General features: G+C 42.8%; 1 protein-coding gene across 1 annotated transcript in view; it reads left to right on the top strand.

Moving 5' to 3' along the window:
• The window catches only part of MFSD2B (MFSD2 lysolipid transporter B, sphingolipid), a gene marked incomplete at its 5' end in the record, with an annotated part of 65,376 nt that extends 49,510 nt beyond the window's left edge, over positions 1-15,866 (top strand). The window contains 5 exons of the mRNA XM_084624503.1: positions 310-390; positions 5,917-6,026; positions 7,372-7,515; positions 11,759-11,935; positions 12,901-15,866. Of these exons, the coding sequence (XP_084480629.1) occupies positions 310-390; positions 5,917-6,026; positions 7,372-7,515; positions 11,759-11,935; positions 12,901-12,958 (570 nt within the window). The 3' untranslated portion in view covers positions 12,959-15,866. The remainder of the gene's footprint in view (positions 1-309; positions 391-5,916; positions 6,027-7,371; positions 7,516-11,758; positions 11,936-12,900) is intronic.
• Between the last annotated feature and the right edge of the window lie 7,539 nt (positions 15,867-23,405).

Below are 23,405 nucleotides of genomic sequence, written 5' to 3'. Positions count from 1 at the left end.
AATCACTGGGGAATGTACTATATTCTTTTCTATTTAAATTCTTATATTGTATCCATCACCTTGGTGATGTGTGTGTCTGCATGGGACAGTTCTGCATGGTAAGGAGATGGATTAGATGACCTAATGAGACTTTTTCATCTGTAATTTTTGTGATTCTTAGTTGTCTCTTAGTTGTGAAGGGAGCAGGAATCCCAGAGTCCTTCCTCAGTCCAAATCCTTCGCATAGTATAGTATAGGGTGTCACTGTAGCCTCTGGAGATGATCCTAGACCTAGTCAGTACTGTACAAATATTTTTGCATCATATATAGGTATCAGCAGCGGTGAGCATTCCATTCTGGCAGTGGTTTCTACAGCAATTTGGCAAGAAAAGTGCAGCATGTGGGATTTCCGTAAGTAAACCGTTATGAAAATCTGTGCAACGTGGCATCTTACATGTCAATAGCAGCTTCCTCAGGAACCGTTCACAACTTTTGTAATAAAAACCGACACCAGCAGAAGTTTTCCTGATTTCAGGGTTCGTTTCAAATCTTGAATTGTACCAATTCAGGCAAACTCCAAGTTTTTCAAAGAAATTTTCCAAGAGATGGGTTAGTGAGCCAAGACGAGATGCAAACTTGACCCAAAGTCTAACCAGGTTCCACTTTGTATCTGTCTCACAGAGATGAACCTGAGCACAGAGTTTCAGATTCAGATCTGAACTGTCCTGTGTTCAAGGGCTATGTTATCTAATATTTAGCTTGGCCAAATTTGGTAGTTTCAGCTGACTAAGTCTGCCTCAGTCATGGGGGAGGGAGTAGTGAAACCCTCCTGAACTGAGTTTGGGGAAGATCTAGCATGAACCCCTTTGAGCCAAAAGGATGAGCTTCCTGTAGTGTTGGTTTTCCCTCTTCCTGCAAATGTTTACAAAGTAAAATAAATAAATGAGCTGCTAGCACAGGGGTCGGCAACCTGCAGCACGCGGGCCAAAGGCAGCACGTGAGCCGATTTTTACTGGCATGCTGCTGCCAGCCGGGGTCCCGGCCGCCGCCCCCGCTCAGCCCACTGCTGGCCTGGGTGAACGGAACCCCAGGCCGGCAGTGGGCTGAGTGGGGCCGGCGGCCGGGACCCCAGCTGGCAGGAGCCGGCGGACAGAACCCCAGTCCGGTGGCGGGCTAAGCCGCTCGGCCCGCCGCCAGTCTGAGGTTCTGTCCGCCGGTGCAGTGTATTAAATGTCTCCCCGTAGGAATGTGCTGCTTGCGGAGCACCAGGAGCCGTAAGTAGTACACTGTAAGTAGCACATTCCTACGGGGAGCAATTTAATACACTACCCTGGGGTAGGGAAGGCTGTGCCTCCCCAAACAGCCCGCCCCCAATCCGCCCCCTAACACTTCCCGCCCCCTGACTGCCCCCCTCATAACCACTGACCCATTCAACCCCCGCTACTCCTTGTCCCCTGACTGGTTACACCACTGGTTAGGACCCCCTGACCGCCCCCTCAGAAACCTCCACCCATCCAACCTCCCCTTCTCCTTGTCTCCTGACCACCCTCTCCTGGGACCCCCTCACCCCTATCCGACCCCCCCCCCCCGAGTCCACCCCCCATCCAAGCCCCCCTCTTCCCTGTCCCCTGACTGCCCCGACTCCTATCCACACCCCTGACAGGCCCCTCAGGACTCCCATGCCTATCAAGCACCCCTGTTCCCCGTCCCCTTACCATGCCTCTCAGAGCATCAGGACTGGCCGCCGTAAGTAGTACACTGTAAGTAGCACATTCCTATGGGGAGCAATTTAACACACTACATCCAGGCCCGCTCAGCCCGCTGATGGTCTGGAGTTCTCAAAGTATGTTCTCTCACTGCTTATAAAAATTACACTACAATTAGCTTAAAAACTTGAAAACTTAAAAACTTTGTATATTACAGTAATCGTTAAAAAATGTAGAATGTTAATAAATACATAGATTTGATGAAACAAAGTAGTTGTACTTATGTTCCTGTGCTTAATTTGTGTTTTCGATGATTTATCTTCTAAAATAATCTGGCATGTCTCATACCCCCAGAAAGGGCATCTCACACCCCCAGGGGGTGCATGCATCCCAGGTTAAGAACCACTGCACTAAACTGATAAGATCTGCATTTTAATTTAATTTTAAATGAAGCTTCTTAAACATTTTAAAGACCTTGTTTACTTTACATACAACAGTTTAGTTATATAATCTAGACATAGAGACCTTCCAAAAACGTTAGAATGTATTACTGACACGCGAAACCTTACATTCAAGTGAATACATGAAGACTGGGCACACCACTTCTGAAAGGTTGCCGGCCCCTGTGCTAGCATCTTAGTGGTCCCAGAAGAAAGAAGCCTGATTTAACTGTCACAGCTTCCCAAGGCAGAGCCAAGATGCCTGCCTGAGCTTTTGCTGTTTGTTTGTTTTTTTAACCTCGGACTGAGGGCAAGTAGCAGAGAGAGTTCACATTGCTGTCTGCATTGACTCCTAACTCTAGAGCTCAACTTGAGCTTTCAGCCTGGACACATCATGCACGCTGAGGCACTTCAAGTCCCTGGGAAGGAGGCAAGGAAGAAAGTGGGAGCTTTATGAAAAACTCTGCCTGTAGATGAGCTTTGGCATTGGCTGCATTTCCCCACTGAATCTAGCTTTATAAGTGTTGTAACATTTTTAATAACCTCAGATACTTCACGGCTGGTGGTGTAACGAATAGCAGCAATTTGTTGAAGCTAAAATCTATATATTGCAGTGACGTCTGATGAATTGGAGATGGGCTGAAAGCAAAACACTGGCTTCAGATACCTCTGATCTTTGGATGCTTTGAAATATGCATCTGAAATTCACGGTTAAAGACCATCCCTGCTTCTGATTAGCATGCCAGCAAAGGCAATTAGCAGAAGCTGAGATAGACCTCAAGGGAACAGAGTTACCTTCTAGGCACTGTCTACGCAGCAAACAAAAGTGCTTTCTTCAATGAAGTTGACTGAATCAAGTCAGTTTACCATTATTGGAAAGCCCCCTCAACTCAAACAAATCATGGTTTAGCACTTTTACCATTATGTTAGCTAGTTGTGTTGTAGACTACAAGGGAGCTGGATTGAAGAAAGCACCTTTTTTGCAATGTAGGCACACCCTCGTATGGCGTGAGTACTTCCTGTTTACACAGTGAAAGTCTCTTGTCTGGCAGTGCATCCCAAAGGCTTCCTTTGCCATAAGCTCAAGAGAATCTGTAGCTCTTATATCTGCTCACCGTCACTGTGAAAGCAGAATTGCCTCACTAATTGCAACTGTATTTCTGCAGACGTCATTGTAGAAGGTTCTGAAAAAAATATCTGAAGAGAGGTAGTTTTCCCACCATAATTTCAGCCCTCTTCAGGGTGAAGGGAAGAAGGACTTCTCTGAGGTGATTTGAAGATGGGATGGTTACCTGAAAAACTGAGCACCTGTATAGACTCGGCATTATAGTATAGTTCTTGTATTCTAGATGATGGACACAGACTCCTTTTTTACCGCTCGTCCTCACACTTAAATTGGTTGGAGGAGGTGGCTTAGTGGTCTAAACACTAGCTGTAGCATACCTAAGCTTCTTGAAACTACAGGTTCAAACCCCCCTAGAATCAACACGGCCCTTTGTCCATCTGGGGTAAAGAGATGGAGTTATGTGCAGTGCAGAGGTTTTTGCATAGGCAGTTAAAAAATGGAGGCCATTTCTGTTCCATGTGGGTGTTAAAGATCCCATGCAGTTCTTTCTGTAAAGGATTGCCCCAACTTCCCTTCTCTTTGCCCCACTGTGCTATACAGGTTGCTACCGTTCAGCCACCGATGGCTCCATTTCCATAGTGCTGCTTTGAAGTTCTTCTGGATGGGGCTGGGGGGAGCATGTTCTGACAATAGAATATTGCTGTTACTGCTCCTGGTGGGTCCTGGTGGGATTTAAAGGTCCTTTTGTTTTCGGAGTAGGAAAAATGGGTTGCTTATTGCAGTGATTTTCTTTGCAGCTTAGAGAACACTGCTCCCACATACCTGCCTTTGCACAAGAGATGCTTCTGAGAATTACCATTTCAGTTTTGCCTGCCCTGGGTCCTGCTCCTTCCCCACTAGAAAAATTGGTTTTAAAATCAGTATTATTATCGATTTAAAAACCTCTCTGGATGCTCTGGCTCCTGAGTGGGCACAGACGTTGAGCACAGAGTTAATCGTCAAATTGTTTGCAGGCAATGTGTGATCTTGTATTGCTAGAGTGCTCTCTTGTGGTGAACTAATGATTGTGCCACAAGCATTGCAGACTAATGCAAAGGCTGTTTATGCTGGGAACCTGTAGTCTCGGAAGGTGGTTTGCTACTCCTTTTGAGTTTACCCACAAATGTCTGTTCCTTAGACAGGAACTGCATTTAAAACATACAACAAGTGTCCCCTGTTTAAATGGATTAGACCCCAGCAGGCAAGGTGTCCAAGATCACCGCTTTCCTTGTGGAAGAAATAAATAGCAAGCGCAAAAGTAGCAGCACCCTCACTGAAGTTCTTTGCTCATGCCCTCAGCCTACTCAAGCTTCAAATATAGTGCAGAGAATCAAAACAAGCCACACAAACCCAAGAAACTTTAAATGTTTGTTATTTAACAAAAAGAACATTTTATGCAGACCTCAGCTTTGTGACGCGTTGTGTCAGTTATTTACAGGAATTTGAGGTGATAGCACAAGACTGGTATGGAATGCAGGGACAACTGGGGAGCATGGCTTTTGAGTCCACATTTTAAATGGGGGCATCTCTAACCCTTATGAGCCCATTGTTTCAAATTGAAGTGAAGATGCTAAGCACGGCTGAAAATCAAATCCAGGTCATCCAAATTTAGATTTCCAATTCTGGAAATGTGGGCCTTTGTGACTTACCCGAGGTTATAGTGCAAGTCAGTGACAGACATGGGGATGGTGGTGGGGTAAATTGTCCTACTGTTAACCACTAGACCACATTGCCTCCCTAATGTTAGTTGTTTATACTTAATATCCAGGTTTCTGAAAAAGTCACTGAAGACCAATGTGTGCCAGAGTTCCATGTAAATCAGTAATTGATTTCATGTGTGAAATGGGTGATTTTAAATCCAGACATGACTCAAAGCCCCTTGCAGTGCCTTGTCTGTACTGGAAGTGTTCCTGTTGTTGAAAATAAAGGGGAGATGGCAGCACTGGCTGACTTGTTCTGTTCTAAAGTATTGTCACTTCTAGAGCCCTATGCAGGACTATTTTTTAAATCTCACTCCTGTCTTGCTGTGCAATACCCACTACCCCTCCCACCCACTCCCTTCCTCATGGTTTCTTGCATTTTTACACTGCTCCCACCTGCAAAAATCTTAGATCCCACAAATCCCGCAAGACACATATTTTAAACAGTTGGTTAATATATTATATAATATGTATAGCAATGGAATTCAGACACAATTTTTACCACGAAAAAAATCCCACAAATCTTGCTTAAACCGTGTAAACAATAACTTTAATTCCTGTTATAATAGACATCAAATCTCTTTCTACCCCTTACTTAAATTTAAGTATTAAAACCTTTATTTAAAAAAAAATTATGTTTTCCCACAACTTACCAGTCTGGGATTTTGCCCACCCATTCCCATGCACAAAGTATATTTTACCCACTCCTGTTATTATGGCAGTGAGTCCTGCAGGACCCGTGGGATCCCAGTCCCGTTGCAGAGCTCTATTCACTTCCTCTCTTTTGCTAAGTTAAATAATGAAGTAGGACCCTGTGGGAGCACCGTTCTCTCACAACACTAAAGCTTTAAACTTTGTTGGACCATAGCACAATATAAGCTGCCGTTTCACAATGCCACCTCTTCTGTGTGAAAAAATATATTTTCCATTGTCTGCTATATATCTTATCTACCATTTTTCTTCTGGTTCTTTTTTCCCTCTCTTAGTGGATGATTCCTTTTGCGGTCATGCTGGTTACAATCCCAAATCTGGTTTTGGCTTACGTGGTGGCCTTTGTCTCTGGTCTGAGTATTGCAGCATCTTTGTTGTTGCCATGGTAGGCAAATATTACATTTGAAGTGTGTATGTGTGTTGTACACACACTGTGTGGAGTTCACCATGTAAACACTCAGAATTTGGCAACAGTTACCACATACAGTGGTATCTGAGAAATCAGAGTTTTCCCCTATATTTGGACTAGGAGAGATCTGTGATAACTCAGTGTCACGTATCCACTGTTAATGTCTGCTATGTGTGTACATATGTGTAAATGCTCTCTGAAAATATCTGTAAATTAAATTATTAACCTAAATGTGTCTAGAACTCCTGAGAATCCTAACTCAATCAGTCGTTTAGATTTAGTTTAATAGTACTTCAGAATTTATATTGGAAATTGCGTACAAATCAATTAAGGCTAAACAATTAAGAATGTAACTTGGGCAGCCTGCACCAAGCTGTAGATCCCTACAAAGCGGCCCTATGATGGAGAGCAAATGCAGGAGTGTGCTATAGGGGCAGGCATAGGTGCTGACTCCATGGGTATTCTGGGGCTTTGACTTTGGGTAAGCAACTCTAAATCCTCTGCATCAGTGGGAGAATAGGTCCTTTTAGTATCCTAACGCTGCTGTTTTGTTAATGCACTATAGTTATATGTTAGGGCTTCTCATAGATTCACAATCATCCAATATCTAACTCAGATATTTTTGTAACTGTCTATTACTTAAAAAAAAAAGTAAATATTGTAACCATGTGATGTGAATAAAATTGTACCTTGGGGTTTTGTTTGCTTACTAGATTACAATCTTGTAAACTGTTGTGGCTGTCATGCATTTCCTATTAAAACTTTTTGTCTTTCTTTCAATCAGTGTAACCGTCTGTATTTGACTAGCTCCCTGCAGAAGTAGTAAATCAAAACTTCATCAAACTCATTTCTGAAAGAAAGTTTTCTGCATAGTAGTTAAATTACCCAGCAGTGTGCTGCAAATGTTTTAACAAGTGCCTCCCTCAAAAATGTTCCACCTAAGTCAGCAAATTTTGACATTCCCTGGGTAAAAACATTCTACCCTCTCAGTTGAACCAATGAGGTTTTGCAAAACCAAATTCCAACCTCCACTGCCCACCTTTACATTTAGATGGCAAAGCCCCTATCATTACAGTTTTTGTTTGTTGACCTAGTAGTGCAGAGTCACCCACTTTTCTGTTTCTGGGTTCTTTGCCATCTGACTTTCTCTGTTTGTAATTGTCAGCCTAAATACCTTATCAAAAATAAATGATCTTGTTTGCACAATTAATTCCGCAAATCAAACCTCCAAGAAAAAAGCCCCTGCAAACTCTGTATGTTAAAGAGGCTCAGAAACTTCTGCTTGAGGCTTTTATACTCTTCTTCTCTTGCTGGTTTGCAGGTCAATGTTGCCTGATGTAGTTGATCACTTTCGCCTGCTGAATCCTCATGCAAAGGGACCTGAAACCATCTTTTATGCTTCATATGTCTTCTTTACCAAGATGTCGGCCGGAATTGGATTAGGAATTTCCACAGCAAGCCTGGAGTAAGTGATGTTTTATTCCACTTAGTTGCTGTAATAAAGGGCTCTGAGGTGCTGTGTGGTAATTGCCTTCTCACCATTCGCGAATGCAGCGGGCTCAGAGACACAGTCTGGTTGCCAGTTTGAATGTATAATGGCTGAATCCTAAACACAAAATTGTTATCTGACAGGTCAGACTTCTGGTCACCAGGACACCTGCTGGCCTGTTAAGAATTGTTTGGTTTTAGATTTTGTTACCTAAAGAAAGCAACAACAAGGAGTCTGGTGGCACCTTAAAGACTAACAAAGCATAAGCTTCCGTGGGTAAAAACCCCACTTCTTCACTTTCTTTAGGTAGCAGCATGGACTTAGTGGTTTGGGCACTGGTCTAAGAGTCAGGAGACCTGGGTTCTGTTCTCAACTCTGCCTCAGGCGGTCTTTGTTATAGAATCATAGAAGATTAGGATTGGAAGAGAACTCAGGAGATCTAGTCCAACCCCCTACTCAAAGCAGGACCAATCCCCAACTAAATCATCCCAGCCAGGGCTTTGTCAAGCTGGGCCTTAAAAACCTCTAAGGATGGAGATTCCACCACCTCCCTAGGTTGACCTTGAGCAAGTCAATTCTTTGGCTCTCGGTTTCCCCTCCCACTGTTTGTCTAGTCTGTTTAGATTTTATTTTGAACAAAAAAATAGCACTTTTTTCCCAAGGAAAAGCAGACCGTGCCTTTTAAAGCTTTCATGTCGTCGAAAACCTGATATCCAATCGAAAAATTTCAGCCAGCCAGATTAATGTCACAAGTCACATTTCAAATAGATGGTAGAGCCAGTGTAATTAACCAGATATTTCTGAAACGTGCTTGAAAAGTGGAACTTGTTACTACAGGGCAGATTTCAGCTGTCCTCCAAACTCTTGCACAGTGCTGTGACCCTATAGTACCTCCCCTCTGTGCTGACTTTGACTTTGCACCGTAGAGGTCACATTATGTAGAGCAGGAGATCAAGTTCCAGTTGGCGGTTGTGATTTAACTGTGTGTCTTCTGCCACTGCTACTCCAGTTTAAAACTGGAGAACCAAAATGACAAGGTGGTGGGATGTGGTCGCTCATGTATAGACTACACTGGGAACCACTTGTCAGTACTTATCTGTCCACAAGCTGTTATGAATTTGCAGCAGATGCTGCAGTGTTTCCCCCCCCCCAGGAAAACAAGTCTCTGTTTTAGTGACTACATACAGAGAGCTCATAACTAACAGAATTACTGTCAACTGATTAACGCTACTTCACTCTAGTTAGCAAGCTCCCAGCAGTTTGCCATCTGCTGGAGTCCAGAGCTGACATTTATGGGAGAACATAGGAGGTAGTTTGATGGAAAATGGGTAATCATGGCATCAGTAATTGTAATACTGTGCCCACCCCTGGTTCTGATTCAGCCTATCACATAAGTACATGCTTAACTTTAAGCATAAGAGTAATCCTGTCCCGCAAAGCACTGAAGCATGTCCTTAGCTTTAAGGAGGTAAGAACTTCTGTTGATGCCAGTGGGACTACTCACCTTCATTTAAAGTTAACCACATGCTTAAGAGCTTTGTTCAGTAGGGATAGGATTCACTTATCAGACAAGCTCTGCTATAGAGAGACTTGGCAGAATTCAATTTTTATTTAATAATTCTGATGGATAAAATCAATAATTATTTTAAGCATTTTTTCAATTTTTATCTATTTAAATTTTCACAGCTATGGGAAATTATGCGGGGAAGATCAGACAATTATTTAATGACAAAAGATGTTGAGATTCAAAAAGCTAAAGCTTTATAACCATTAAAACACAAATTGTCAATATCACGTCAAAATATAGAGGTTCATAGATACTAAGGTCAGAAGGGACCATTATGATCATGTAGTCCAACCTCCTGCACAATGCAGGCCACAGAATCTCATCCACCCACTCCGGCAATAAACCTCTCACCTATGTCTGAGCTATTGAAGTCCTCAAATCATGGTTTAAAGACGTCAAGGTGCAGAGAATCCTCCAGCAAGTGACCCATGCCCCATGCTACAGAGGAAGGCGAAAAACCCCCAGGGCCTCTTCCAATCTGCCCTGGAGGAAAATTCCTTCCCGACCCCAAATATGGCAATCAGCTGAACCCTGAGCATGTGGGCAAGATTCACCAGCCAGATACCCAAGACAGAATTCTCTGTAGTAACTCAGATCCCACCCCATCTAACATCCCATCACAGGCCATTGGGCCTATTTACCATGAATAGTTAAAGATCAATTAATTGCCAAAATCATGTTATCCCATCTCCTCCATAAACTTATTGAGTTTAATCTTGAAGCCAGATGGGTCTTTTGCCCCCACTGCTTCCCTTGGAAAGCTATTCCAGAACTTCACTCTTCTGATGGTTAGAAAACTTCGTCTAATTTCAAGTCTAAACTTCCCGATGGCCAGTTAATATCCATTTGTTCTTGTGTCCACATTGGTACTGAGCTTAAATAATTCCTCTCCCTCTCCGGTATTTATCCCTTTGATATATTTATAGAGAACAATCATATCTCCCCTCAACCTTCTTTTGGTTAGGCTAAACAAGCCAAGTTCCTTGAGTCTCCTTTCATAAGACAGGTTTTCTATTCCTCGGATCATCCTAGTAGCCCTTCTCTGTACCTGTTCCAGTTTGAATTCATCCTTCTTAAACATGGGAGACCAGAACTGCACACAGTATTCCAGATGAGGTCTCACCACTGCCTTGAATAACAGTACTAACACCTCCTTATCTCTACTGGAAATACCTCTCCTGATGCATTCCCAGACCGCATTAGCTTTTTTCCACGGCCATATCACATTGGCAGCTCATAGTCATCCTGTGGTCAACCAATACTCCAAGGTCCTTCTCCTCCTCTGTTACTTCTAATTGATGCGTTCCCATGTTATAACTAAATTCTTAGTTATAAATGCATGATCTTACACTTCTCACTATTAAATTTCATCCTATTACTATTACTCCAGTTTACAAGGTCATCCAGATCCTCCTGTATGATATCCCGGTCCTTCTCTAAATTGGCAATACCTCCCAGCTTAGTATCATCCGCAGGCTTTATTAGCACACTCCCACTTTTTGTGCCAAGGTCAGTAATAAAAAGATTAAATAAGATTGGTCCCAAAACCAATCCCTGAGGAACTCCACTGGTAACCTCCCTCCAGTCTGACAGTTCACCTTTCAGTATGACTCGCTGTAGTCTCCCTTTTAACCAATTCCTTATCAACCTTTCAATGTTCATATTGATCCCAATCTTTTCCAATTTAACTAATAATTCCCCATGTGGCATCGTATCAAACGCCTTACTGAAATCTAGGTAAATTAGATCCACTGCATTTCCTTTGTCTAAAAAAATCTGTTACTTTCTCAAAGAAGGAGATCAGGTTGGTTTGGCACAATCTACCTTTTGTAAAACCATGTTGTATTTTGTCCCATTTACCATTGACCTCAATGTCCTTAACTACTTTCTCCTTCAAAATTTTTTCCAAGACCTTGCATACTACAGATGTCAAACTAACAGGCCTGTAGTTACCCAGATCACGTTTCCCCCCCCCTTTCTTAAAAATAGGAACTATGTTAGCAATTCTCCAGTCATATGGTACAACCCCTGAGTTTACCCATTCATTAAAAATTCTTGCTAATGGGCTTGCAATTTCATGTGCCAATTCCTTTAATATTCTTGGATGAAGATTATCTGGGCCCCCCGATTTAGTCCCATGAAGCTGTTCGAGTTTCGTTTCTACCTCAGATATAGTAATATCTACCTGCATATCCTCATTCCCATTTGTCATGCTACCATTATCCCTAAGATCCTCATTAGCCTCATCAAAGACTGAGGCGAAGTATTTGTTTAGATATTGTCCCTCTTTGTTAATAATTAAGTCTGTACAGTAGTAACAGCAGCATGTAATTCCATGCTTTGACTGTGTAAAGGTAATAAAATTATTTCAGAGAAGGCACAAAGACAAGGAGTGGGAGAAAGGGGGCAAAGGGCTGAAACCTGCTCCCACTGATATCAGTGACAAATTTCATGTTGGTAGCCGTAGGATTGGCTCCCCTCCCCGAAAAGGGAGCATATAAGATATAAAAGAGCAAGAGGAAGTGTAAGAAGAAATTGGAGCAGAGGTTTAGTTGGTGGTGGGAGGGTAGGAGATCGGGGAAAGCCCTTAATGTGACCAAGTGCCTTTTAGGTAGAGGAATAACAGCAGTGTCCGTATGTGTGTTTTTATAGGTTTGCTGGTTATAAAACAGGGATGTGCAGGCAATCCAGCACTGTGATCCTCACACTGAAAATCTTGATTGGGGCAGTCCCTGCCATCCTCATTGTTATAGGCTTATCCATACTCCTCTTTTACCCAATCACTGAAAAAAGTCGAAAAGAAACTGAATTTGCACTCGAGCTGTTAAGGTAGGTTTGACTCAGAAGCAAAGTGCAATAATATCAGAGCAGCCTCTCTTACAGGATGCCAGGATTCAGGGTTGGGGAAATTAGCTACTATCATAGTTTTGGGTTTGTTTAAAGTTTCTTAAATTCTGTAAGTTGCAGAACATTATTTTTCTAGTATCTTACCTTTGTTGCAGAGTCCTTGTGTATATAGAGTGTCTTTCTAAGAGATTACTTCTATTGGTTTCCCAAAGTAATCCGCAAATTTAAATGATACAAAATAACAAACAGAAATCATATAATCCACCAGCCTTCCGTGGGTGAAGCACAGCACAGCACCATTATATTAAAGTTTCATCTGGGAAGTGGAGAATATTGTATCCAGTGGAAACTAGAAGGGGATATTTCTTAGGTCATGTTTAATTATATTCTCCTTAGCTATCTGCAAATGGGAAAAATGTGACTCCTTTTTTTTCTTCTTCTTTCTGGTGTGTAAAGAAGGTCTGAAATCTTGTGGTAGGGTGAGGTTAAGCATTTGTTCTGCATTTTTTTTTTTTTTACATTCATTCATATTTTCTCTTCCTTTCCTTTCCTTCCTGGAAGACTCCTGGTCCAGTTAAAAAAAATTAGGCCGAATATCAAGGGTGAGGGGAGTAAACCCTCAGCTGTCATTTAGCATATTTAAGACAATATTAAGTCCTAAAAATATACTGTAGAACAATTCCCCTAACTTGGATGATGGATTAGGTAGTATAATAGGTCTTTGCTGTTTCTCCTTTGTATGATCTTAAAATACCAGTTGTGGAAATTGGTCAAGACACTATAAAAACCATATCTTGCTAGTAGTGGTTCTCCCCTTCTCTGTTTATTATTTGAGGTTGCTAAATTTTAGCCTGTAAGTTTAGCTTTAAAAAGTGGGGGGAGGGAGGAGAACAACAGCAAGCAGGGAAAAAAAAAACTCTTCACCTGTGATCCTCTACTTTTTATAGAAGGAGTCATCGGAGCACTGACAACCTTTCTGAAAATGAAGACGATACCTGGCTATGAAAGTTTGGAGAGAAGTGGTTTTTCAAACTGAAGTCTGACCTCAGAGTCCAAAGCACTGTACTTGGGGGGTGGGAGGAAGGAAGGGAAAGTCTTCTGAGTTATCCCACTTAAGTTTTATTAGAGGATATACTGGAAGCAATGGTACACAAAAGTGCAAAGGGCTCTGTTACATTAATAGTAAGGATCTGATTTTGACTGACAAAATAGAAAGATTCTGAGGACAGCCACTAGGGTGCCTCAAGGGGATGCTCACAGTTTTATAAGTATGTAAACTTCAGCCAGTGTTCTGATGCCCTTAAATTGGTGTTAGGAAGATTCAGTAGGTGGCACTCTTTCCTCTAGTCAGTGTTGAACCAAAGCCCCAGCACTGTACTGAGGATAACCTGCTTCTGAAGATGCTGTGTTTCGTATGAGACATAAAACCAAACTCCTGCAGTCACTAAATTTCTTCTGGAACTGTTGGCAAGATCCAGGGGTGTTAAAGGTTGGCCAGGACACCAAGTTTAAACTCAGGACATTCTTCTGACCTAAGTTGTCCTAGTAGCCTCTGTTGGCTACAGTATTCTTCATCACTTTTTTCTAAACTGTTTGCTGCACAACATTTGCTATGTGTCCCTCTAGAAGAGTCTGCATTTTGGTGTCTGATGGATGGGATCCTTGTGTATAATTTGTTTACGTTTGTAAAGCCCTTAGGGATTCTGAGGATGAAATGTGCTATAAACATGTAAGATTTAGTGCTTCTTTTTGAGTTCCAACAAGCCCTGGATGCAGTTGGTAACAGAGCTGTGTGTTGAAAACTCACAAATAACTGCTCCAAACCTGATTTTAATTTGACTTTATTTGGGGGGTTAAGTCAAACTTTTATGTTAATAAAGGCCTACATTTTCAAGAGTGATTGACTAGTGGTCTTGGGTGCCTCTGTTTTTGGGTACCACACTTCAAAGTGTCCAGCTATCAGAGTGTGAGTGCTCTGCCCTTTCTGAAAAAGAAAAAAAAAATAATCAGGCCCACTTAAGGCATCTCATGTTGAAGCACCCAAAGTCACTAGTCGCTTCTGCAAATTTAGGCCCTAAATTTTTGTATATATTTACTCGTATGAGGCACACATTCCCACATACAGAATGCAGTCATTCACCTATTGAGAGCTGCAGCCGTGCTACACATTCTCAGCATATGTGTAGCAATTTAGAACAGCCACCCTGCGCCGTTTATCTAGTTGGTGCCTTTTTGAGCCAAGGATCTCGAAGTGCTTAAGAAGCATTAATTAAAGCCTCACCAGACCCCTGTAGGGGGTACATGCTACTGTGCACATCTTGCTGGGAGGGAAACTGACCCACAGAGATTAAGAGCTAATCCAGCTCCCATTGGAGTCAGTAGAAGTTGGATTAGGCTGTAAATGATTTGCTCAAGGTCATCCAGCAATTCAGCGATGATACCAGGACTAGATTCCAGGAGGCCTAAAATATGAGTTTTCTGTTATGCAAGTGATATTACATAGCAGCAAAACTGTAGCAAACAAACAAGTTAGAGGTGCCAAACTATACCTGGAGGTAATTTTGGTGTCTCTAAATATTCCACTTTTAAAACAAAAAGTATCAGTAAAAGCCAGGTTTCCTATTCAATTTAATGTTTTGAAATGCAAATGTACTAGCTAGAGAGTTAGCTCCTCAGTTGCTATAAATCCATCATTTCAGGTCAATGGGACGACATCAATTTATACAAGCTAAGGACCTAGTTTGATGGGTTTTTTTTTATAAAAGGGTAGCCGAAACTGCAGACCATGTTTGATTAGACATTTTAAGGCTACGTGTCTGTCACAGAGGTTACGGAAGTCATGGATTCAGTGACTTCTGCAGCAGCGGATGTGGCTGGCTCCGGGGCTGCCCGAGCAGATCAGGCATCCCCTGGGCCAGCAGCACCAGCTGGTTTGGGTATGGGAGGGGGCTCAGGGCTGGGGCAGGTGGTTATGGTGCAGGGCAGCACTTACCTCAGGGGGATGAGCCAGCATGTCCCTGCAGTTCCTAAGCAGAGGGGTCAGGGGCTCCGCACGCTGCCCAGGCTCGCAGTCGCCACCCTTGCAACTCCCATTGGCTGCGGTTCCTGGCCAATGGGAGCTGGAACTCGTGGCAGGGGTACCTTGGGGAGCCACCCTGGCCTTTCCTCCCCCTAGGAGCTGCAGGGACACCCGGAGTCAGGTAGGGAGCCTGCCAGCCCCGCTAACCCTCCCACCCCCCAGAACGAGTCCCAGGCTATGCACTGCTGCCTCCCAGACCCTCCGCCATCACCAGCGGGAGTCCCAAGCCGTGTGCCACCACCTGGCCTCCCCCCAGCACCAGAGGGGGTCCCAGGCCATGCATCGCTGCCCACCTTATCCACAGTACCAGCGGGGGTCCCGAGCAGCTCGCCACCCCCCTAGCACCAGCAGGTGTCCCAGGCCACGTGCCACCATCTGCCTCTCCCCCGCCTTCCTCCCAGCACCAGCAGGGGGTCCTGGGCCACACCCCCAGCACCTGCCGTGGCCCCAGACTGTCCCCTCCCCCCAGAGCACCCACAGCCCCCCAGCCCAAGTTTTAGTTAGAGATATATAGTACAAGTCACGAGCCATGAATTTTTGTTTACTGCCTGTGACCTCTCCATGACTTTTACTAAAAATACCCATGACTAAAACGTAGCCTTAGACATCTTTTAACTTGAACATGGCCTGTGCAATGTATACTATATCAGCTATGCAACTGGGTTTACAAATTGCATAATACACATCAGACTTTAGCTCTGTGCAGTGTGAGCTTTCTGAGTTATAAAACCGCATCTTACCCCTGCTTCCGGCAAGAAATTTTTCAGGGTTTGTAATGGAGATACAAACAGTCCTGACCTTGCATATGGCAGTATTAATTAATATGGTCACAATACGTCAGAAATCTTTGTAGATAAAACTTCTATAACTATATTTTTATAATCTGAATAGTGCTGAGTTATTTTATCATATTAAAGTCGTATATTTGTTCATAAAATGAATGTATTTTTCTAAGGTTTAAAGAAAAAGCACTAACAATGGATTTGAAGAAGGAAGCAGTATAGGAATTTTTTGTATCTTTTTTTCAAGGCTTACTGTTTGCACTGTGAAAGAATGAATTTTTTTATCTTCTAGCACTTTTTTTAAACTAAGCATAATCATTGTCTATACCCTAAACATGTGACAGAAAGAATCAGATCTGTGTTATTTTCTGTGCATATTAAAATATTTACACTAAGTACAATCCAGATTGAGTAATAATTCTCTCTCTGCTATAGCTGAACCTTACAGATAAGGCTGCTAACACAATTCCATATTCAGTCCATGACGCATGCAGGGTGTGACAGGGTTAAGACTCACCACTGCTGGCACCTCCCGCTGGTTGCTCCAGGAATTAGCTCTGTCTAGTCATGGAGCACCTTTTGTGCGTGGTGCCTTTCCCTTTGTCTGCTCTGCTGCAAAGGGTGTGATTATGTACGATGTTTCTGTGCTCACATTTATTTTTGGGGACTCCACATACTTACTCCTACTGTAGCTCATGAAGCTGTACCCCAACATCGCTGACTCAAGAAAAAGGGAAGTTAACTACAGACTTAGCAGCTCCAGAAAGGTGGCTAAGTGTGTCTTTGGGTGGCTGAAAGCCCACTGGTAATGCCTCTGGACCAGTCTGGATGCCAATGTGGCCAATAGGGTTTGGATTATTTTGGCATGCTGTGCCTTGCAGAATGTATGTTAGGCTAAAGGAGAATACTCCCACTCTGAGTGGTCACAGGGCAGATCTGTTTCTCAAAGTGTGTACAGGCAGCCAGATCCCACCCATGTGCACACAACGCAGGGAAATTTGTGATGCTGTGTGTTAGTACATCACGGAACAAGAGGGAGCTGGAAGGTAATTGGGGACTGTGCCAAAGAACACTACCGATGCTGTTGGAAAAGCTCAATAGAACATTGCCACATACTTCTGTTGTGAGACACCTTGGTGGGTTTCAATCCCCTGTAGCCAACATTAACGTACTGATTGAAAAGCAGAAAATCAGGGCGGTCCCTCAAGGTTAACACCTTTAGCCATGGTGTTGTTCTGAGGGAAGTTTTAATGCACTTTGAGGGCATCCTGTGCAATGTTTTTTGTTTATATGTTAACTACTGTATTTTGAGTTGTTTTATGGGGTGCTATGATGGGGTGGCTGCCCATCACTGGCAGAAAAGGAGTTAAAAGCAGCCCTAGGGAGGTTGCGCCGGAGGCAGCCAATTAGAAAGGAGTGGAGAGGAGCAGCCAATCATAGCTTGGCAGGCTCATATAAGAAGGGCTGAAGGGCAGAGCAGAGTTCAGTAGCTGACTGGAGCTCTGGGAAGAATACCAGGTTCCTAGCAGGAGGAAGGAGCACCAGCACTTAGGACAGAGCAGTGCTGCAAGCAGGGACCGGGGGAGCTAGAGAGAGCTCCTGGCTGATGGCTAGGCCCTGCAGGCTGAGGCCCTGAGGTAAGGGCAGAAGAGGGTGCTGGAGACGCATAGGAAGCAGCCCCAGGACAATGGACTGCAGTTGCCACTGTGGGAGTGGCTGGACAGAGATTGCAGGTCCCCTGGAAGGAGGGAACATAGAGTATGGCACAGCCGGAGGGCAGTGTCAATGAAGAGGATGTTGCAGTCTTGGGAGTGGGGCAGGTCCTGGAACAAAAGTGACGGTGGCAGGGCATCACCAGAGGAGGGTGCCCTGGCGAGCAGAGCAAATTCCCATGACAGCCGGCAGGAGGTGCCAGAGTGGTGAGTGAAACCCATCACAGGCACCCTTAAACATTGTTAAAGTAATTTTTTTAAAGTTCTGTAAGGTTTGGGGAAGCATTCCTTCCTCAATGTTTTCTGACACTGTTGCTCTCAGCACTTATGAGGTGCTATGCACCATTACTCTGGTAGCATGAATACTCTCATGGTTTCCAGTGGTGGCTGTTTGCTGGGGATAGGGGAGGAGGGGTAGTGAAAGGACTGCACTGATCTTCAGTGGCAATTTAGTTTTGTTTCCCTTGTCTGTATTGTCACTTAAATCGTTAAAACCATAAAGAAGTTTCAGTTAATTTATCTTCCATTTTTCATTCTGGCACTTTGGACAGTGACAGTTATTTCACAGCTCACTTCATTGTCACAAATGCTTTATTTATTTATTTATTTATTTATTCATTTATTTTAAAGACATATTAGCAAATTCATTGGCCAGGGGTGGAGAAAGGGGTTGTGGGAGAGAGGAAATTGATTGCATTTCCATGGCACCAGCCTTTTAAGATGTCAACCATGTGTTGCGAATTTTGATACCCCATCCCAAGCCTGTGGGATGTATCCTGTTGATCATATTCATAAAACAAGATGCACGCACAAGTGAAGTGAACAGTAACTTTTATTTACATACATACATCAAACATAGAGCTAAAACAGTTTGTAACAAGATCAAATGAACCAAAAAAAGTCAGAAGTAGGCAAATATTAATGTCTTGACCCAATTTCCTTTCCCCATGCCAGAGCCCTCCATCCTTTCCCTTTACTCCATACATGACCCAACTCCAGCCTGTTGCAGGTTCTGAACCTGTCCTTCACGCAAGGAACATTAAAAGTCAGGCTAGGGTAAAACTAGCAACCGGGCTGTGACAGAGGCAGCTAATTAGAAAGGGGTCGAGAGGAGCAGTCAGTCACAGCCTGGCAGGCTCATATAAGAAGAGCTGTAGGGCAGAGCAGGACTGTTAGGTTGCTGATACCATAGAGTGGGTGTGGAAGGTTGGAGGCTGGTTCTTTTAGGGGGTGGGTGGAACTAGGAGTGAGAAAGGCAGCTACTAAGGAGATGGAAGTTTTGTGAAGTAGACCCACCAGTTCCCTAGTAAGTTGACTGATGTTGTGTAGGCCATTGAACAGCCATTGGATGATAACTCTGTCACTACCAAGCTGGGCTGGATTCGAATCCATAACTTAGAGGCAAAAGGTAGGCTAGCCCATTATCTAGTCCCCTGAGCCATCACTCCCTCACTTGCTTAATGTTCCACCTCTTATTGTTACTTGAGGATTCTGGCAGTAGGAAGCTTTAATTTTTTTATTTGTTCTCTTTGAAATTGGGCTGCGAGAAGCCATTTATTTTGTGTTGGACTCTTACCACACAGGGAGTTACTTTAGCAAGCAGCTGGATTGTAAGCAGTGGCCAATCTGTTTCTACCCCGACATGGCTAGAAAATAGACTAGCCATGTCGTAAACGTTGTCTTAGCTAGACCAGCAGCACTCATGCTATAGTCTCTAATCCTCCAAAGCCCTTCCTGTTGATTCACAGAATTAAATGTGTTGAGAATCAAACTAGTCAGGGAAGGTAGGTGGATGCATATGAGGATTCATCTTAAAGTATTCTATAGAATGCAGGAGCTGAAGAATCCCTGAATTGGACAGTTTTGATTTTGCCCATGTAAAGGGGACACTGTCGGTTCAAAGTTTGGTTTAAAGGAAAACGCTTTAAAAACGTCTAAAATCAATACAAATATTTTTAGGATTTAAAAAATAAATCCACTGGAAACTATTTTTTATACATAAATAAACATTATTTCATTACCCCCATCCTCCCACCAGCTGGAGCTGGCCAATTTTTTTCATACACAAAATGTTTTCATTTTAAAAATGGCCTTTTTTTCCTCAATCAGAAATGTTCATGAGCATTTTTCATTTTCTTGGTTTGGTATTCACCCCCAAACCCATCCACTTTTTTTCCAATCAAATTTGAAATCAAAAAATTGCCATAGGTTGGTTTGGTTGTTTTTGGGGGGTTTTTTTTTTGGTTTGTACCGTTATTTTCCTCCTTTCCCTTTTTTTAATGCAAAAAGGGGAGGAAAGAAAAAAAGGGGGATGGATTTGGATGGAAAGTAAAATGAAAAATATAAAAACTGAAAATTTTAGAATAAAAAATTATTCCTTTTTGAACACTGCAGAAAGAAATTACTTAAAAATTTCAAAAATTTTGCCCCATTTCCTTCCCCCATTTTTCATCCAGCTCTATTTGCAATCCTATGTTCAACTCTAAGTTCTCTTAGCTGTATCCTGCTAGTGCAAGAGAACCAGGAAGTGAAACTAACTAGGGTTTTTGTTGTTGTTTGCACTGTTATAGCTGTGTTGGTTTCAGGATAATAGAGAGAAAAGGCTAGGTGGTAAGGTAATATTCTTTATTGGACCAACTTCTGTTGGTGAGAGAAACAAGCTTTTAAGCTTCACAGAGCTCTTCTTCAGATCTCCTTTTCACTGTCCAAGCTGAGAAAAAGGCAAAGAGTAAACACATGTTTAAAAATAAGTCAGATCAGTTGTTAAAAAGCTCATTTTTAAATACTCTAAAGTGTCTGCAATGAAGCTGACAAATTTCTTTTCAAAACGTGATTGTTAAGGAGAGGAAGTGCCCCTTTAAAATTGTTTGTTACCCTTTGAGAGCCCCATAGCAGCACTGAGGTTTCACTGGTCACATCACACTGCAAATAAAAATCTGGATTAAGCAGCATAATAATAGTGAGAACAAGAAAGCAGTCATTTAAATGGAATCCTTGTTTCTGGAGCCTTCATCAGTGATTCGTACTGTTAGGATATAGATATTCAGGCCTGTCTGTAAAGGCCTATACTCTAAGAATTTAGGTGTATTCTTATCGCTTGGCTAGTTCTAGAGGTATAAAAGAAAGAAATCACTGTCTGCCGGTGTAAGGGCCTTCTCTTACTGTGACAGTTTGTGGCCCTGTGCTTAGGCTCAGGCCTTTGGCTAAGCAGCAGAGGCAGCCATAAGCTGGGAAGCGAATGGTCACATCCTCACATTCCAAACTAGTCACATTGAAATAAGGTGCTATTGGGCTGTTAGGCACTATCAGGACAGGATTGTATTCCTATCACCTCCAGAGAAAGGGAAGTGCCTAGAAAATGTAAAAGGAAACTTAGTTTGATAGCATCCTGTCTGGCAAGAACTCACTTATCAATAGCTGGGATGTGAAATCCTCACTTCTGTATTGTCTTGTCATTATAGTTCCCACTTTGCTGTTGTTTGTCTGTATAATCTCTGTCTGGTTCTGTGATTGTTCCTGTCTGCTGTATAATTAATTTTGCTGGGTGTAAACTAATTAAGGTGGTGGGATATAATTGGTTACATAATCATGTTACAATATGTTAGGATTGGTTAGTTAAATTTCAGGAAAATGATTGGTTAAGGTATAGCTAAGCAGAACTCAAGTTTTACTATATAATCTGTAGTCAATGAGGAAGTGACTGGGTGTGAGTGGGGGGTGGGCATGTGGGCGTGTGAGATGGGAACAGGGAATGGGGGTAAGAAAATTGGAATCATGTTTGGCTAAGGGTAGGAATGGGAACAGGGACACAGGTGTAAGGTTCTGTGGTGTCAGAGCTGGGAAGGAAGATACTAAGGAAGGAAACTGGAATCATGCTTGCTGGGAGTTCACCCCAATAAACATCGAATTGTTTGCACCTTTGGACTTCGGGTATTGTTGCTCTCTGTTCATGCGAGAAGGACCAGGGAAGTAAGTGGGTGAAGGAATAAGCCCTCTAACACGTACAATAGCCATTGGAAAGAGGCTACTATTTTCAGTCTGCCTAGAAATTACATATGAAAAATTAAACATGGCTGCTGAAAAGAGCACTATTTCTCATTTCTTTTGAACATACTTTTGAATGAGGCAATAAGATTAACACTTAATCCTGAGGCTTTTCAGCAATTCACTTTATCGTCATTCTCTATTTATGGGGCCGGAGGGAGAGGGATGGATGGATTTATTAGGACCGATTAAAAAGAGTTATACATGTATCATTTGACTTGGAGGGAACATAACCATATAACATATTTGAAGTATTTTAAATATTTGATCTAAACACCCAGGAAGAAGAGGACTTATTTAGCGAAATAAAAGTGGCCTATCTAAACCTAGGAGTCATGGGATGAAATAGAAGATGCAAAAATTAAGTCTATCCAGAAGAGTTACCGGATGCTAGATTTATTCAGCTGTGGAATACTCTCCCAAGGGCAGTTCTCTGTTCTCCCAGATTCATAATGTAAGTAGAAGGCCACATTCAATTACATTAAAAAGTGACAAATTCAAAACCGACACAAGGAAAGTGCCCCACAGCACGTAACTAAACTGTACCAGGATGTCATCTAGGCCAAAACCTTAGCAAGATTCAAAAAGAACCTGGACCTCTAGGTAGAGAACAAGAATAGCCAGAGTTATGCTAGTTAATACTAACAGATTTTGGAAGAGATACTAATCCTTATGCTTCAGCCATTAAACCATTCTCGAATTATTGGGAATTCTGAGCTGTAATGTGGACGATAGATTATCCCAGCTCTGCCTAATGGGAGGTTACCTGCATCTTCCTCTGAAGCATTTAGTACTGGCCACTGTCAGAGACAGGAAACTGAACTAGATGGACCTCAGGTTGGGCAATTCCTGTCATAAGAGATTTGCTTGGCCCATTGAAAACTAGACTGGAGAAAATTTGCATAAACTATCCAGTAGGAACAATCCTGTGTTGTACATTTGGATTATGTGACTCAGTAGGCCATTTGCACATCTGTTTTTTCTTGTTCTGGAATAATTGTGCAGGGGTTTGTGAAAATAAATCATTGCGAATAAAAATCTGGATTAAGTGACAATAAAATGAACTGAGCAGAGCAGCAAAGCAGTCACTTAGACTGAAACCTCATTTCTAGAGCTGTCAAGTGATTTGTACAACAGGCATGTGTGCGGCTGTTATTGATGGAAGCATTGCAGTGAAGCAGTGGCCTCTTCTGCTGCAGGGTTGTGTTCAAGATGAACATAATTTGAATCAGAACCAGCAAAAAAGGGAACCCTGGCATCTCAGAAACTTACATTAAAGAATGTGTGATCTCAAACCCAGACGCAGCAAAAAAGGGAACCCTGGCATCTCAGAAACTTACATTAAAGAATGTGTGATCTCAAACCCAGACAAATGCTTCACAGAACAGCCCCGGCTGCTACTGCCAAAGGCTCTGCCTGTCTGTACATTTTTGTCCCCGGGACGCTAACTGTTTGCCAGTTTGTGTGGGAGGCAAGGGTACAGGGAAGGCTGAAAAATTATTTTTTAAAACCAAACAGCCCAATTGAGTGAAGAACTAAACATATGGCTCCAGCACTGCACATGCGGTAACCAGTCATAAGATGGGAGATACATGACTTTCTGGAGATTTTAAATGCAAAGTGGGATAAGGTGCTAGGCACTCTAGCTGGGACTTCCGGAGGGGCCCAAGAGCATTAGGCACCCAGCTCCCTTATGCCTCTTTACGAATCCCAGCCTTAGTGTTCATTTTAGTTCCACCTTTGTCCCTGAGATGACAGGCACCTAGTCATACACATTGCTCACAGTGACCGAAAAATCCAGCCTGAGTACTTTAACAAACACCAACAACAGAACA

This window comes from Lepidochelys olivacea (genome assembly GCF_965140295.1).
Source record: "Lepidochelys olivacea isolate rLepOli2 genome assembly, chromosome: 3".
Lineage (NCBI taxonomy): Eukaryota > Metazoa > Chordata > Testudines > Cheloniidae > Lepidochelys > Lepidochelys olivacea.
This window is presented reverse-complemented; position numbering and strand designations above follow the sequence as displayed.